The following is a 16,393-nucleotide window of genomic DNA, read 5'->3' as shown; positions in this document are numbered from 1 at the left end:
CTATTGTATTCATAGTGTCTAGAACGCAGAGCTCATTTAATGCTACGGCATAGGGTATCAATTCAGAGGTGGTGACCAATCTCTGCTAAAATGGCAGGGGGAGAAGCTTTGCCAGGTCACTAACAGGCTTGATACCCATGTCAAGCTTTAATGGATAGAGAGGAGTGTTTTGCTGGAGAGATACCAGATTTCTAAGGAACTTATTCTCCGTAGCTGTGAGGTCACTTGTTATTACCATGCTCCACAGCTCTGGCTCCTAAAGGGCACTGCTCACAGCCTTGCAGCTATATAATTTCAGCACCGGTGCTATTGGCTTAGTGTAGGAGAGTCAGTGTTCCTTCCTCAGAGCCCCGGTTACCTGTAAGAGTTTGAGGTGAGCCTTGTTGAGGTGGTCTTCCAGGCCATACCTTTCGATAGTTTGATTCCCGGTGAACAAAAGAGCCCCCTCTCTCTAAAGGGGTGTTCTCTAGGAACAGATGTCCTTTAAAGGACTTATCGGGGTTCAGTAGCATTAGCTTGGTTTTAGTGGTGTTTATTTCCAAGCCGCTCCTGTCGCAGAAGAGCTTACATTGATTTAATAATTTCTGTAAGCCCATAGGGGTCTTTGAAACAAGGAGAGTGTTGTCGGCAAATATGAGTGGGTGATTTTTTGGTTTGCTAAGGAGGGGGCGTCTGCATAGAAGGTTGATAAAAACTCGGCCACTTGGTTGATGTAAAGTGAGAACAAGGTTTGAGTCAGGACACAACCCTGTCAAACCCTGTGGCATTTTAATGGGATCTGTGACCTGTCCCTGACTACCCTATCTTACCCTGGCAAAATTCTCTTTGTGAAGTCTAATTAGAAGTACCAGGATATCCCCATATCCCCAAGCCCCCCCCCTTAATTTGTCCCTGGGGAAAAGGTCAAACACTGACTTTAAATCAATGAATGCGATGTATAGGCTTCCTTGTCCAGCAAATCCACCTTCCAGTGCAGCATGAGGAAGCAAAAAACCTGATCAATTGTGCCGGTTGTCCGACAAAAACCCGCTTGGATAGGAGAGAAGATATGATTCTCTTCCACCCAGTCCTGGACCTTTGCTAAACGCGAGCTGCTGAAGACCTTTTGAACACAATCGATCAACCTAATTGGCCAATAGTTGGAGGGCTTGGTCCAATCATGCTTTTTGAAAATAGTAATCCCTTCAGCCCCTTTCTATTATTCTGAAATCCTCCCCCACCAGATATGTGCTTAGATGGGGTCCTTATATAGGCTGCCCGGTTCTCCCTGTCCGAGTGAAAAAGGTCTCCGGAATGCCATTCGGGCCCGGGGCTTTAGCAGGTACAATTGCTTCCAGAGAGGCCAGGATTTCCTCTCTGGTGAACGAGAGGCCATTTGATGGTAAGTGTAAGTCAGGCAGCATCGGAACCCTATCTTGGCTGCAAAAGATGGAGTACAGGGCACCAAAATGATCTTGCCACACATTTGCGGCAATGTTATTAGCCAGAGGGGGTGACCTCTCGAAGTTGTCCTTGCTCACAAGTGTCCAAAACATCCTAATATCTGGGTGTGAAATGGACTCCCAGAAACAAAATCTGGAAAAGGAGGAGGGCAAAGGTAAAGGGCACAGGGGAATAAACACACCTGCCAATGGTGAATTTCACTTAATATAAACCAAGACATATGAAGCAAGAGTAACGGGTCAACAGTACAATTGCTACATTTGGAAAAGGGCACCGAATTCCTTGGAGCCCGTGTTTATGTGAAATGGATTGACATTCTGATCTTCCATTTTTGCGATATACCAGCTGAGAATATAAGGAGAATGAAATAGTGCCCCCCTCCTATAGCTACTCGAGCATGTGACGAATCAGCCCCTAGTTGAACAAATTGGATTAAAATTTTCTTTTGGAAAGTTTCTTACTAATTGATCAAACAAGGCAAATGTTTTTAGCATATCAAAACTTGTTTTTCCAATGGACTACACAATATAACCTGTTCCACATAGGTGACAACGGTGTGCCGTGATACATTGGTCTTTGTTGTGTGTGCATGTGTTCGGCCTATATATTCTCTATTTTTCCATAACCATGATTTTGGTGTTTGTCTTTATATGCAATATGTATGCCTGTGTATGTGATGTACTTCAGATATGAGCCCCTTCGATGTGTTCCCTGTGACATGTCGGCTCGATCAGCGGTCTTTGTCCACCTTTATTTCCAGGGTCCTGCTCTGCATGAGCGCACTGCTTGTTCTGTTGGCTGTATGTTTAGTGAGTGCCTACTTTGTTTGTACTGAGGTTACCATCTGCTCTAGTTCTGCCTCTGGTTTCCACTTGCTTTACTTGATAGGTGTGAGGCAGCTGCCTGCAGTCCTTATCTGCAGGTGAGTCTATTGTCAGCTTTACTTGTTCAGTGAGATCTCTGGCTGCTTGTTTGTTGTACTCTGTGCGGTCTCTGTCTGTTGTACTTGTTTAGTGAGATCTGTGGCTGCCTGTTCGTACGACTTGGTGCGGTCTATGCCTGCGGTACTTGTTCAGTGAGATCTCTGGCTGCCTGTTTGTTGGACTCGGTGCGATCTCTGCCTGCTGTACTTGTTCAGTGAGATCTCTGGCTGCCTGTTTGTAGTTCTCAGTGCAGTCTCTGCCTGCGGTACTTGTTCAGTGAGATCTCTGGCTGCCTGTTTGTAGTTCTCGGTGCGGTCTCTGCCTGCTGTACTTGTTCAGTGAGATCTCTGGCTGCCTGTTTGTAGTTCTCGGTGCGGTCTCTGCCTGCTGTACTTGTTCAGTGAGATCTCTGGCTGCCTATTTGTAGTTCTCTGTGGGGTCTCTGCCTGCTGTACTTGTTCAGTGAGATCTCTGGCTGCCTGTTTGTTGTACTCTGTGTGGTCTCTGTCTGCTGTACTTGTTCGGTGAGATTTCTGGCTGCCTGTTTGTAGTTCTCGGTGCGGTCTCTGCCTGCTGTACTTGTTCAGTGAGATCTCTGGCTGCCTGTTTGTAGTTCTCTGTGGGGTCTCTGCCTGCTGTACTTGTTCAGTGAGATCTTTGGCTGCCTGTTTGTAGTTCTCTGTGGGGTCTCTGCCTTCTGCACTTGTTCAGTGAGATTTCTGGCTGCCTGTTTGTTGTACTCTGTGTGGTCTCTGTCTGCTGTACTTGTTCGGTGAGATTTCTGGCTGCCTGTTTGTAGTTCTCAGTGCATTCTCTGTCTGCTGTACGTGTTAAGTGAGATCTCTGGCTGTCTGTTTGTAGTACCCGGTGAGGTCTGTGCCTGCTGTACTTGTTCAGTGAGATTTCTGGATGCCTGTTTGTTATACTCTGTGTGATCACTGCCTGCTGTACTTATTCGGTGAGATCTCTGGCTGCCTGTTTGTTGTACTCGGTGCAATCTCTGCCTGCTGTACTTGTTCAGTGAGATTTTTGGATGCCTGTTTGTTGTACTATGTGCGATCTCCGCCTGCTGTACTTGTTCAGTGAGATCTCTGGCTGCCTGTTTGTTGTACTCTGTGCGGTCTCTACCTGCGGTACTTGTTCAGTGAGATCTCTGCTTGCCTGTTTGTAGTTCTCTGTGGGGTCTCTGCCTGCTGTACTTATTCGGTGAGATTTCTGGATGCCTGTTTGTTGTACTCTGTACAGTCTCTGCCTGCTGTACTTGTTCGGTGAGATCTCTGACTGCCTGTTTGTAGTTCTAAGTGCAGTCTTTGCCTGCAGTACTTGTTCAGTGAGATCTCTGACTGCCTGTTTGTAGTTCTCAGTGCAGTCTAGCTGGCAGCACACCGCCCATGCCTTGCGCGCGCTGCTCCTGCTGGTTTGGTGCTTGCAGCTGAGCTAAGGCTGCTGCTGGCAGGCAGCTCACTGCTACATTGTATCAGATTATTTACAGTGGCGTCACTCTCAGACAGCCTGACTTCATTGTCAGGTTCAATGGCTACCATCATCACAGCCGGGGCGGGACCAATCAGATTAAGTTTATTTACCTTAACATGTCTGGCGCCACAGGGGGGAGATGTCAGGTCCTGCTGCCGAAGGCAGGGAGATTGTTATAGGAGCAAGCGGGTGGCACTTTAATCATGGCACTCGCAGGGCTGCCTCCCCCTGCTTCTCGCACCGGCCCAGGCTGCCGCGTGCAGTCAAAAATCTAATGTGATTGGCACCGCACCAAATTCAAGTACAGTTGAGCCTTACGTCACTGAGCAGTGACTGGCGTTTGCAGCGGCCGCACAGGAAAACAACGCAAAGAAAGAAAGAGGTAACGGTGTCTTATAGTCACCCCTAACTTAAACGGTGTTGCTTCTGAAAGCCCTAACTCCTGCCTTTGTTGGTGCTGCTCCAATGTGGGGTTCAGCGGGCAGAGTCTTTGGGATGTCTGAGGGGGCAGGATGCCAGAAAGATGGTTCATCACATAAAATACATACTAATGGTTCAACTATGGGGTGAGGGTATGAAGCAATAGCCAGTGTGAGGGTCTTTGGATGTCAGAAATATGCAGAGGCGTTATGGCCAATGACCAGGTCTTCTTTGGTGGGTTGTCCTGCATGAGAGAGAGAGTCAGGAGGAACACTCACTGGACAGCAGTAGACTCACAGAGGACAGCCTCGGACTAAGGAAATGGGCGCTGCAGTGGGTCACGGCCTAAACCTGCCTCTCAGAGTCCACTGCAGGCTCATGGTTCCCATGCCTGCAATACTAAACCTCCTCACAGTGTATCTAGCCCCTTGCCATGGTCAAAACAGCTGTAGGTACCAAGCTAGTACGGCCATGATTCCGACCCTCTGAATCTAAGGTAGGGGTGGCACCTTTGCAGGCACAGTGTCTTGGGCCATATGGTGAATTTATAAGGCTGCGGGCAGACACACCAGAAGCACATTTGGGAGAGCTCAAACTTCCACCACAGAGGTATGTGGGTGTTGCCCAAACGAAGGTGGCATCCTTTTCATTTAACACACAAAAGGCTTGGCATTTCTGAGCAGCTGCAGTAGTGCCTTCCTGCTGTCTGTTACTGAGGATTGCAGTCACACGGTCTGTGTCCGGTTACTGCCCTTCTATTTCTGGTGCTTTGCAGCAGTTTAAAGATAATAATTAGAGTTTCTTGTGGCTCAAATTGGTGTAACTTCTGGTATTGATACATTTCCCTCCTCTTCGTTACTTAATTTTACTTGTGTGAAAGTGTTACTCATAGTTGTTGAAATGTGACTCATAGTACACTGAAATTATGAAAATGTCACACATAAGCAATCTGAAACAGTTGCAGCTATGCCTCTTACCTGTACTGGATTGCCAATTGCGGATCTTTTTGTCCAAGTCGCACTTCATGGCCTCAATATCATCCACAGACGAGGCTCTCCTGACGCTGTAGCAGCTCTCTCGAGACCTGCTGCGAGTGAGGCTGCAATTGGAGAAGGACATATCCAGGTTCAACCGGTCCTTGTCGTGCCGAGGGGAGGAGTGAATCACGGGGTCGACGGCCTGCTCAGCCTCATCCGAAGCCTCCTCCTCGAGGTTCAGCAGCGCCTTCTGGTCTTCGGGCTGGGACCCTAGGCAGCTGTCCCGTGGAGTCATCTCCTCCATGGCCAAGGACTCACTGCTTTGCTTTGAGAAGTCCACTACCACCGCCTCGGGGTCCTCCTGTGGCAAGGACTGCTTGCTGGCTGTGAGGGCCAGCAGGGCCGGCAGTTTCAGCTTGAAGGACTTCCCACGACCTGAGGGCGAAAAGGAGAGTCAGCGATAGGGCATCTTACAGGGTAACAAAAGAGCCTTCCGTGGTCTAGGTCACACTAGTCCCAGAAGGCACCATAGGCACAAAACATATTTCCTACTTAAAACAATTGGAGTTTGGGGCCTAACTCCCTCATCTTCATAGAAGAAGCAGGACAGCATCTAAATAATGAATACAACTACAGCCCCTGAATTTCCGCAGTATTTCCAATTGGGTCAATGGCCTCTTGGTATGCAAAATTCAAGTGTACAAAGTAAGTAAATGCAGACCTTCACAAACACCAAACTAGGCGGGTGTACTTAATTTTCAAATACAGCAAAAACCGCCATACAATTCACCATCACAAAGATGTGATGGCCACACAATTTTTCTTTCAGGGACACCAACATCAGCTTAACCTTCAAAGACCAAAAATGTATATGCCTACATTTATCATTGTGCATAACTACTGACTATAAAATCCACATAGAAAACTAAAACATTTTTTAGGAAAAAATAAGTCATGAGATCAAAGAAGCACGAGTGACACCCCGTCTTTAAAAAGCTTTGCTCACAGCACCACACCCTGCAACACAGCATTGTATATGCATTTTGCGTCTTAAAGAGAAGGAGTAGCATAAGGACATAACAATACTTTGATGAGTGTGGTGTCATCTAGCGCAGAAGGTAAAATCTAAAACTTGTTACTGCGTACTCAATTTGTAAAAAAAAAAAATCGGACCTCATCAGGAGTTCACTTCCTCCTGTACTGCCCATTGCCACTCTCAGTACTGCCCATTGCCACTGTCAGAGCTGCCAACTACAGTAACAGCACAACTGCCAGCCATCATGCTCCTACAGTTGTGACAATTTTGACTATCCCAGTTCAGCAAAGCTATAAGAACAGCTTTGGCAGCAGGTATTAATCATATTTAATGCTAATAATAAATAACTGTTGTTGTGCTCATCTCTTAAATTAGACCAACAGTGGCAACAGGTGGCAGGCTTTAATAAGTGGCACGAAGTGGCCTAAAAACCGTGCATCGCTACACCGAGTTCCGCGAGCAGCAGAGTGCATTAGGCTACACCATTCGCACTGATTTTTAGCGCCAGGTGTTTGTCCCACGCTGGAAAATCAGTGCGAATGGCACCATGACTATTGCTGCTTGTTTCTGATGCTTGAGTAGATGTTCTACTCGAGCAGCAGCTTCCAAAACGCGAATGGAAGGTTTCTTAACACAAGCCGAAGGAGCCATCTGTGGCCGCACGCATAGAGAAATCTCACCAGGAGGTGGTCTGGAGTAAGATTTTCCTTGCTCGCGCTCTCCAACTTTGGTGAGCGAGAAAAAACTCTGCCCCGCTACTCAGAGCAGTGTTTTTTGGAACTCTGCACACTGCGCGGAAAACTCAACAAACTCCATGAGCGGAGCGTAATTTCACGCCAAGGTCTACAATTTAGTGCAGGGACTGACTACCAGAAACCACCAGCTCAAATTAATCACTGCGATTACTTGAATGCGCCAAACATAGAGCAAGTACTAATCCCTTGATATGGGTAAACTATGATCCTCCGGGTGGTGTGGGCGAAATCTACACTGTACACTCTTAAGGTGAGACCAAATTAATTGGCGGATTTGCCTTTTTCTACAAGAAGCTAGCAATGTAATTAATCTGAACAAATTAGAACTGATGTGGATTACAAAAAGCTCACAACCAGTGTTGTAGCTATCAATAGAACAGCAGGTGCTCTGGTGCATGTCCCGAGAAAGTGAGACCCCTTTGCACCCCAATTATGGCTGTCTTTTACTACACAAATAGAGAAAAAAAGAGCCCACTGTTTTGTTTGCTCCAGGGCCCAAACCTAACCGTGGTACAACACTGCCCACAAGAATAAGCACTGTGGGAAGTTGGCATGGGTAGGCAGGGTAAGAAGGCGGCATTCGTGGACATCATAAGAAGTAGTCCTTATGGGCAATATAAGCAATTGTGATTGGGAAGCAAGTGTACGAACTTCTTGGACAGTGTAAAGTGTTTGCGCAAATAGTGAACATGTGGAGCTCGCTGCTAACACTGGTAGGCAGTGTAAAGGGCATGCACTGGTGAACAGTGAAAAGTTAGCACTGGGAGGACACGTGAAACTCATTCTGCTGAGCAGTGCGAGCAGCTGGAATAAGTGGGTAATTAAATGTCTCAGCGTGCGTGGTACAGCAGGGATCATCACGACCCTTGTGTGCTTAACGCCTTTAGCGAGCCTGTCGCCGGCTACAGCGACGAGATACAGAGCAGCTGACAGGCAGAAGTTCTGTTTACACCAAGGCTGACAGGGCCGCTCGAGTAATCCTCACTAAGAGATCAGGCTCCTGAAGGCTGCTGGGACGGACGTGAAGTGGCGTGGAGAATCCCTTCCAGAAAGGATTATTGCATGGTGGCTTAGGACCGCCTGCCCTGCTGCTCTGATGACGAGGCAGAGGGAATGAGTAGCACCGGAAGGAGCGCGAGAGAAGCAGACGTCATTTGGAATGTCGCCTGAGACTGAGGTGCTTGGAGAGACGGGCTGCTAACAGGCGACCAGAGGACACGGCGCCGTGGAGTTTGCAAGGGGTGTAATACCCGGGGCTTTAAATGTGAAAAAATAAGTGCAGGTACTCATTAAAATGAGCTAGAGGTTTAGTGAGGACGCGAGGCTAGGGGCGGTGCTAAGGACAAGACCTGATGATACTTAACAACTTCTATATTTGTTGCAGCACATACCAAAACACTTGAGAAATGTGTTTATATAAACAAAGTAGGTTAACTCATTACACAAAATGAAAGAGAAATGCGATTGGTATACAACCGTTACCACGCAACTTTTACAACGCACTACCATTACAACGCTACTTTTACAACGCAGGATCCATTACAACGCATGCCTTTACAACGCATAACATTACATAGCAGATGCTATTACAACGCATGCCATTACAACGTAAGTATAGGTAAGTATATAATTTTATTTTTACATTTTTTAACATTATTTAATTAATTTAATTAATATTAAAAATAAATAAATATATTAATTTATGTATTTTTATTAAATAAATTAAATATATTAATTTAAGTAATTTTAAAAAATAAGTATGAGTATAGGGTATTTTTAGGGTTCAGGGCTAGGTTTGGGTTATGGGGTACAGGGGTATTTTTAGGGTTCAGGGCTAGGTTTGGGTTATGGGGTACGGGGGTATTTTTAGGGTTCAGGGCTAGGTTTGGGTTATGGGGTACAGGGGTATTTTTAGCGTTCAGGGCTAGGTTTGGGTAATGGGGTACAGGGGAATTTTTAGGGTTCAGGGCTAGGTTTGGGTTATGGGGTACAGGGGTATTTTTAGGGTTCAGGGCTAGGTTTGGGTTATGGGGTACAGGGGTATTTTTAGGGTTCAGGGCTAGGTTTGGGTTATGGGGTACAGGGGTATTTTTAGGGTTCAGGGCTAGGTTTGGGTAATGGGGTACAGGGGTATTTTTAGGTTTCAGGGCTAGGTTTGGGTTATGGGGTACAGGGGTATTTTTAGGGTTCAGGGCTAGGTTTGGTTTATGGGGTACAGGGGTATTTTTAGGGTTCAGGGCTAGGTTTGGGTAATGGGGTACATGGGTATTTTTAGGGTTCAGGGCTAGGTTTGGTTTATGGGGTACAGGGGTATTTTAAGTGTTCAGTTTTTTAAAAACGACTTTAATAAATTAAATTAATTAAATTACATTTTTAAAATTATATTAATTAAATTAAATTAATTACAATTTATAAAAAAAAAGATATACTTACCTATACTTACGTTATAATGGCATGCGTTGTAATAGCCTCTGCTATGTAATGACATGCGTTGTAAAGGCATGCGTTGTAAAGGATCCTGCGTTGTAAAAATATTGTTGTAATGGTATGCAATGTAAAAGTATGCGTGGTAACGTCATACATCCAATGCGATTATATGTTAACATTTCCTTTTTAGGTCTCGCATAGACAGCGCAAGCTGTCTCTCCGAGACCTCTAGTAATTAGTATGTTGTGTGAAACTCCGCCCATTGACAGGAAAATTATGCTGCCCCATGCCATTGGTTTATCTGTGGAATTGCTCTCCTTAGCTGCCTTTTAATTGGCTGTTGATGCAATACTAACTTCTATTTATTCTGGAAGCAGCACTGCCTAACTACAGTCTCATTACGCTTATACAGCGTAATTGTTCTTTGGAGAACTCTTTGCTAATTATCTGCATCGCTCTCGACTCCTGTGTGCATGGCGACTGCATCCTCAATGTGTCCCTGTAGATGACTAGCTCAGTCGCTGTGTATGCTCACCGGCCGGCGCTGCGCATTCTTTTCTCATTTCATGTGTTCAGACTGCCTTCTCCCCTCTGGCCCACTCTCCGCCTCCTGCCCGATTTCGATGCAGTCTGGGAGTGCCCTGTGACTAAGTTTACATTTATTTTTTAACATTCACATGTTTTTAAAGCAGCCCACACCAAGACTACAACCCTGTTCCCCAGGGTAAAGTCGGCAGCTTTGTAATTTAGGCTGCAGGCAGTTACACACTCCCTGCTCCGCCCCCCTAACTAATCAGAGGCTTCCGAGGGCGCACACGACATTTGCATTCTTATCAGACAATGGTGTGCTGCACTTCCCCCTCCCGCTTCTCTAACATAGCTGTCCTCATCATCTTATTTATCGTGAATCCACTGTTTGAGACCGTTGGCGCTGCAATAGTTTGCTCGGCGCATTAAGTTAGAGGCGAGAAGTTCTGGGCAGGAAGTAAAGTGCATTTGGCTCTAATTAACCAAAACATTTAAAGTAATGTTGTTCTGCTTTAATTAATCTTAAATTACCCATGTTCGCTTTTTTTATGCAGCATATCACTGTTGGCTCCCCTCCCTTATAACCCATTTCCAGGTTCTCAAGTACCACAAAGTCTTTTTTTTTTTTACTTTAATAGTGAGTGTACTGTTGGTGATTATAAGGCCGCAGCTAGGCCTTAACTGCTAGGGTCGCTTGCGCAGGGGTGAGACGCGCAGCACCAACAAATGAAACGCCAGCCACCGTGACTGTCGGAAGTGACGTGCACGAGCCCACGTCCCCCTTTTATTTGGCCACGCAGGCCACGCCTGGCCTGCGGATGTAGGGGTGCGTGTGCGTGCATCGTCTAGAGCGCTAACAGCATTACATCCTTATCCAACTATGCAAATTTTCAACAGTGTCCAATCATTTGGCACAAAGATACATAAAGTTCCAAACATGACGCTCTGTACTTGCATGTCCCTTGGTGGTGGCTTCAGGGTCTCAGCTGACAGGCGTAATCCTTCAACTTCTGGCTTGGGGGTGGATTGGGGCGCAGGTTATACCGTGGGAGGTTACCTCTGCCCGGTTCCATGATGCGGGGTGTGTCCCTTCTAGGGGTTGACGTAGCTGGTGAACCACACTCTGATCCAGGTATCGCTTCGCTGGTTCCTGCCAAGGGATTGTCCTCCTCGTGTGTCGTGGCTATCGGAGATCCACTGTTGCCATCTGTGGTTTCGGGATTGGATCTCGGCCCTGGGGATATCACCTTAAACCAAGATGTGTTCCTCGATACTTCCTCTCCTTCCTTTCTGGCCGTCACCATGGTACCTTTCGTAGCTGTTACGGTCCATTGGCCTGGTTCGTAGGGGGTCTGGAATTTTCCTCCAGGGCGTCTATTTCGTATGACTACTTGAGCTCCCTGGCACAGCCTCCTTGGGATGGCTCTCCCGCGGCGGCTCGCTCTCTGATTGTTTTGTCGTCTTCGTTCTTGGGTATCTTCCATGTGGTTCAGGTTCGTCACTGGCCCCGGTGCAAAGGGAAGGAGGTCTCTGCGTTGGCCTGGAACATGAGGGTCCAAGGGCTCCTCTGGGTGGTGCAGTGAGGGGTTCCTCTATACTCCCGTAGGAAGTCATGCAGCCTCTGTTCAGGATTGGCTTGCTCTACCACTGCAATCCTGAACATCTTGTTGAGAGTCCGCATAAATCTTTCTGCTTCCCCCTTGGCTTGTGGCCACTGAGGTGTGATGCGTCGGTGCATGATGCCCCTGGTCTTTAGGAATGTGGCGAACTCCGCTCCCTGGAATGGGGGTCCGTTGTCGCTCCGAATTTCTTCAGGGTACCCGAACATTGAGAACATCTTCTCTAGCGCTGGCCCTACGCGTGTGAAAGCCGTGGAGTTGACTCTTTCAACTAGTGGGTACTTTGAGTACGAGTCGATCGCCACAAAAGTGTGTCCTTCTCCCGGGAAACTCCCGAAGTCTAGGCTGACCTTGGCCCAGGGGGTCGTGCATGCTTCTTCCGTGATTACAGGTGCCGGCCTCTCGGGGTCACTCGTGAGCTTGCAAGACATGCAGTTCTTCACATAGTCTTCCACCATGGCTTCCAGTTCAGGGAACCACACCTTCTCCCGCATGCGTGTCTTCATCTTTGTAGCACCCTGATGGCCACCATGAGCAAGTTGCGTGGCTCGGTACCTGAGGCTCTGTGGTATCACCAGACATGATCCCCTTAACAGCACGCCTTCGTCCGTGGCGCTGAGTTCATGTCGAACATGCCAGATCTTCGTGAGGGCCTCTTTGTCTGCTGTGGTCCAGGTGTGAGGGGGGTGTAGATAGTTGGCCCAGGACCCTTCCTGTACAGCTTGCAGTGACCTCATGTAGATGTTGTCCTCCGCGGCTGCTTCCTTGATTTCAGCAATTGTCATGCACTGAGGACATGAGGTGATAGCTACCCATTGCGCGTACTCCTCGCAGTCGTCATCTGCGGACGCTGGCTCTTGTGGTATCGGATGACGCGACAGGTAATCAGCAGGATTTTTGTCCCCTGGTCGATAGACTACCTCCATTCCGTACGACTGAAGCTGAATTACCCATCTTTCAATGCGTGGTGGTGGATGTGGGGCAGTTCCTTTGAAGAGAGGTACTAATGGCTGGTGGTCTGTGACCATGACGAACGAGTGGCCTTGTAGGTATAGGTGAAAATGACTGCAGGCCCACTTGATTGCCAGAGCCTCTCGGGTCTCGGTTGGGGTCAACGCCTTACTGGCAAACGCTAGGGCTGTCCATTGGCCGGGCTCGTGTTCTTGGGTCAGGACTGCTCCCAGACCCACCGGGCTGGCATCCACAATCACCTCAGTCCGTTTGGCAGGGTCGAAGTAGGATAATGTTGCATTCTCCAGGAGAGCGTCTTTAATTCCTTGGAAGGCTTCATTTTCTTTCAGTCCCCACTGCCACTTGGCGTCCGTTTTAGTTAGCGCTCGTAGGGGTTCACTGCGGGTGCTAGGCCTGGTATGAACCGGCCACAGTATGTGGCCATCCCGAGGAAGCTTCTCACCTCCGTCGGTGATTTAGGTGCTGGGGCCTCCTTGATGGACTTGGACTTCCTTGGGTCGATCTGAATTCCTTCCTGGTTAAAGACATACCCAAAGAATTCAATCGATGATTGGAAGAATTGGCATTTGTCTTTGTGGAGTGTTGCCCCATACGTGCTCAGCCTCTTCAGGACGTCTCTAAGGTGTTTGCGTTGTTCGGACGCGGTGGCAGAATGGATTAAAATGTTGTCACTGACATTGAGTACCCCCGGCAATCCAGACAGGAGTTCTCTGATGGTATTTTGGAACACCTCAGCCCGCAAGGATATCCCAAAATTGAGGCATTTGTAGCGCCGGAGGCCAAGATGCGTACTGAATGTGGTGATAAAACGGCTCTCCTCTGCAAGGGGTAATTGATGATATCCAGCATTGAGGTCGATTTTCGAGAACCATCTCGATCCGTTTACGTCAGCCACTATGTCGTCCATCGTGGGCGTTAGGTGTCTTTCCCTCCGGATGGCGGTGTTGGGCAAACGCATATCGATACATAGACGAATTTCGCCTGGCTGCTTGGGCTTCTCGACGATGACCATGGGCGAAACCCACGGGTGGGTCCCGTCACCTTTTCGATGATGCCGAGGTTCTCAAGTTTTTCCAATTCTTTCTCCACCAGCGGACGGAGGTGGAAAGGTATCCGGCGGTGGCGCAGGGCTGTGCGGGTGACGGACTTATCAATGTGAAGTTTGATGGGGTCGCACTTTATGCACCCTAAGCCTTTGAATAGCTCAGGAAACCGTTCTAGCAGTTCATCCACCTGGTGGGCTCGGATACGGTTAGCAAACGCTATCAGTTTCAAGTCCTCTGCAGTGTGGCTGCTGAGCAGAGTGTTGGCTTCCCGGTTGTGAGAAGTTGGCCTGATAGGTAGTGTTTCCAATTCTGGAACCACTGGTTATCAGTCCAAGCAAACCCCAAAGATGTCAGGTTGTAAGTCAACCTTGTAGACAAGCTATCCTAGTGGTAGCATGGACTAAGCAGCCTTAAAGGCTTAACTTAAGAGGTCGTATTAAGCGAGCTTGTTTTACCACATACAATCCTGTAATCAAATGAAAGGACACCACACAAGTATATATTATAAAAATATATGTATTTATTACTAAATTACTCCCCAGTACTCTTTATGAGGAAAGGGGCACAAGCGTTAAATCAAAAGCACTGTTACACATATAAAGTTGCACGTTTATGGATGAGGGCGGGTGGCCACTCAGACCATATATCAAAAAAGTGGTATAAGTAACACTTTACGAACAATGGTTAGGCCTAGGGCCTAGAGATTCGCTGGGAGCAGTCAGGACAAGCAATGAAGAAGTCGGGAGTAGCCCACAGGAGACGGATGCAGCACGGAAAGTGCAGCGCGCACCAATGCACTGTCAATGGTGCGTAAAAGTCAATTAAAGTGAATAAAAAGATACTTCCGCTGAACCTAGGAACACAAAACTTTAGACACAGACCCTAGAGGTGTGTACCAGTGTAAAGACACCGGCGTTGCAAAGTTACCTCACCCACAGGCCGTGGGTGCACAGGGTCGAAGTGGCGTCGGGTTCTGTCACGCAGGTTCTGGGTGCTTGGAGCTGTTGCAGCTGCAGACGCTGTGAAGCAGAAGTGTCCGGTGCGATCCAAGGGTGGATCGATGTAGAAAAGTACCTGAAAGCAGAGGGGACAGAGTCTGGGTCACTCAGCAGTGACCAGGGTGGAACCAGGACGGAACCAGGCAATGTCGGGCGCAATCAGGCGGTTGTCGATAGGCTTCTCTCCGCTGTCACGTGGGCTCTGGGGCATCTGCGACGTCCAGGAGCAGGTCACGATCTGTCCCACGTAGGCTCTCGCCGTCAGCACCGTCGGCTTGAAGATTGTAGCAAACAGCACTTGGCAAAAGCAATCCACGCGGAACCGGGAGATTGCTTATCACTCGAACCAGGAGGGTCAGAGTGGGTGCTCCTTTTCACAGGAGCTGGTGCAGATCTGGAGCAACCAGAAAAGCAAGTCGTATTTCGAAGTTCGTCGGCACAGGGGCCACAAGCCAGCTGGCAAGTGACCGGGCCAACGCGTCGAGCGCACACAAGCAGAAGGGCCCCACGCAGCACTCGTCGAGTGTGGAGGGGTGAGCTTTGGTGCAAGTGGAGCTCGGGGCTGGGGCTTCTCAAACCCCGGTGTACAGCTTCGAGGGTCACTCGTGGGCCGCACGGTCAGCGTCTCGTGGCCTTTTCAAGATGGCGTGCCCCACGCTTCCGGTCGCCTCCACGGGTCTCAGCTCTGCAGGGACTGTGGATCGGGCAGGTAGAAGGCAGGCAAGCTTGATCTCGTCGATCTCTGTCGCTCGAGTTCCGGCGGGAACTGCAACAAAGCAAGGGTCGAGGGCTGGATGGTGCCTGTTTGCACAGGGTGGTCACTCCTTGACCACAAGGGAGATTCTTCAGTCTTCTCACGTCGTGTAGAAAGTCGAAGGGTCCAGATTTCGTTTCTTATGTTTCTTCAGGATGATCTGAGGTCCGTTGGGACTGCTCCCCCTCTTATTCGAATCTAGGGGGTTGGACATCCTGCTAGGTCCCCTCCTATGGGTGGGACCCAGGAAGGGGGTGGTTACACCCCTCTCCTTTGATCCTGGCCGCGCTGGGACAGGGGCTGGGAGGCCCCAGAACCGGTTTGGCCGGATCCTGCCAGGGGCAGCCTTGTGCTCCCCAGGCAGTGTCTGGTTTCATTGAAACCTCCCTACTCCAATCCACTATCTCCTGTCTGGGGTGGTTTGACACCGCCCTGTGACAGGAAACTCTTTGTCCAGGCCTCCTCTGCCGGGTTTCGGTCAGCAGCAGGAGGTCAGACCCGTGTCTGTGGCAGGGGCATCCATTTTGTGGATCTGAGGCTCATTTTAAATCAACCGCGTTTCAGTAAAGTAACATGTCTTCTCCCTCTAGAAGGGTGGAATGCTATCCCCGTCGCCAGAACTGGCGAGGGGATAGTATTCCAATTCGTATGACACCTTACACGACATGTTTTGATAAAGCCAAACCAAAGTTGCTATATAACTGCGAGGATTATAATGCGCTTAAGAGTATATGGTATGACATTATCCCGGATCAGCTTAGGGAGTTGTTCCCGACAGCTGCAGACAGGCTTCAGCTCATGCCAGAGCACCATCTCACATAAAACCACGCACTCTGCCTCCAGGATTGATGAGGCCTTCCATAGGAGTGGCTTACAGGCTATATATGTGTCCAGATATAGGTTTAGATATAGGTATACTATATCTAAGCAAGGGGTGATTACACCCACTTGCCCCAGCTGAGTGTTCAGCCAGTTGTGTCAATTTAAGAACCAGCCAGGGGTGGCAAAAGCTATGCTTC

The 16,393-nt window shown here is 48.5% G+C and overlaps 1 protein-coding gene across 1 annotated transcript in view; it reads right to left on the bottom strand.

Annotated features, from left to right (window-relative positions):
* KCNH2 (potassium voltage-gated channel subfamily H member 2) overlaps window positions 1-16,393 on the bottom strand; it is a 1,978,218-nt gene that overhangs the window by 969,395 nt on the left and 992,430 nt on the right. Inside the window, exon 4 of the mRNA XM_086940929.1 lies at window positions 5,240-5,674. Within this exon, the coding sequence (XP_086797055.1) occupies window positions 5,240-5,674 (435 nt within the window). The remainder of the gene's footprint in view (window positions 1-5,239; window positions 5,675-16,393) is intronic.

Source organism: Lissotriton vulgaris, chromosome 10 (assembly GCF_964263255.1).
Source record: "Lissotriton vulgaris chromosome 10, aLisVul1.2, whole genome shotgun sequence".
NCBI lineage: Eukaryota > Metazoa > Chordata > Amphibia > Caudata > Salamandridae > Lissotriton > Lissotriton vulgaris.
The sequence above is the reverse complement of the archived record's forward strand: the minus strand, read 5'-3'. Positions and strand labels throughout refer to the sequence as shown.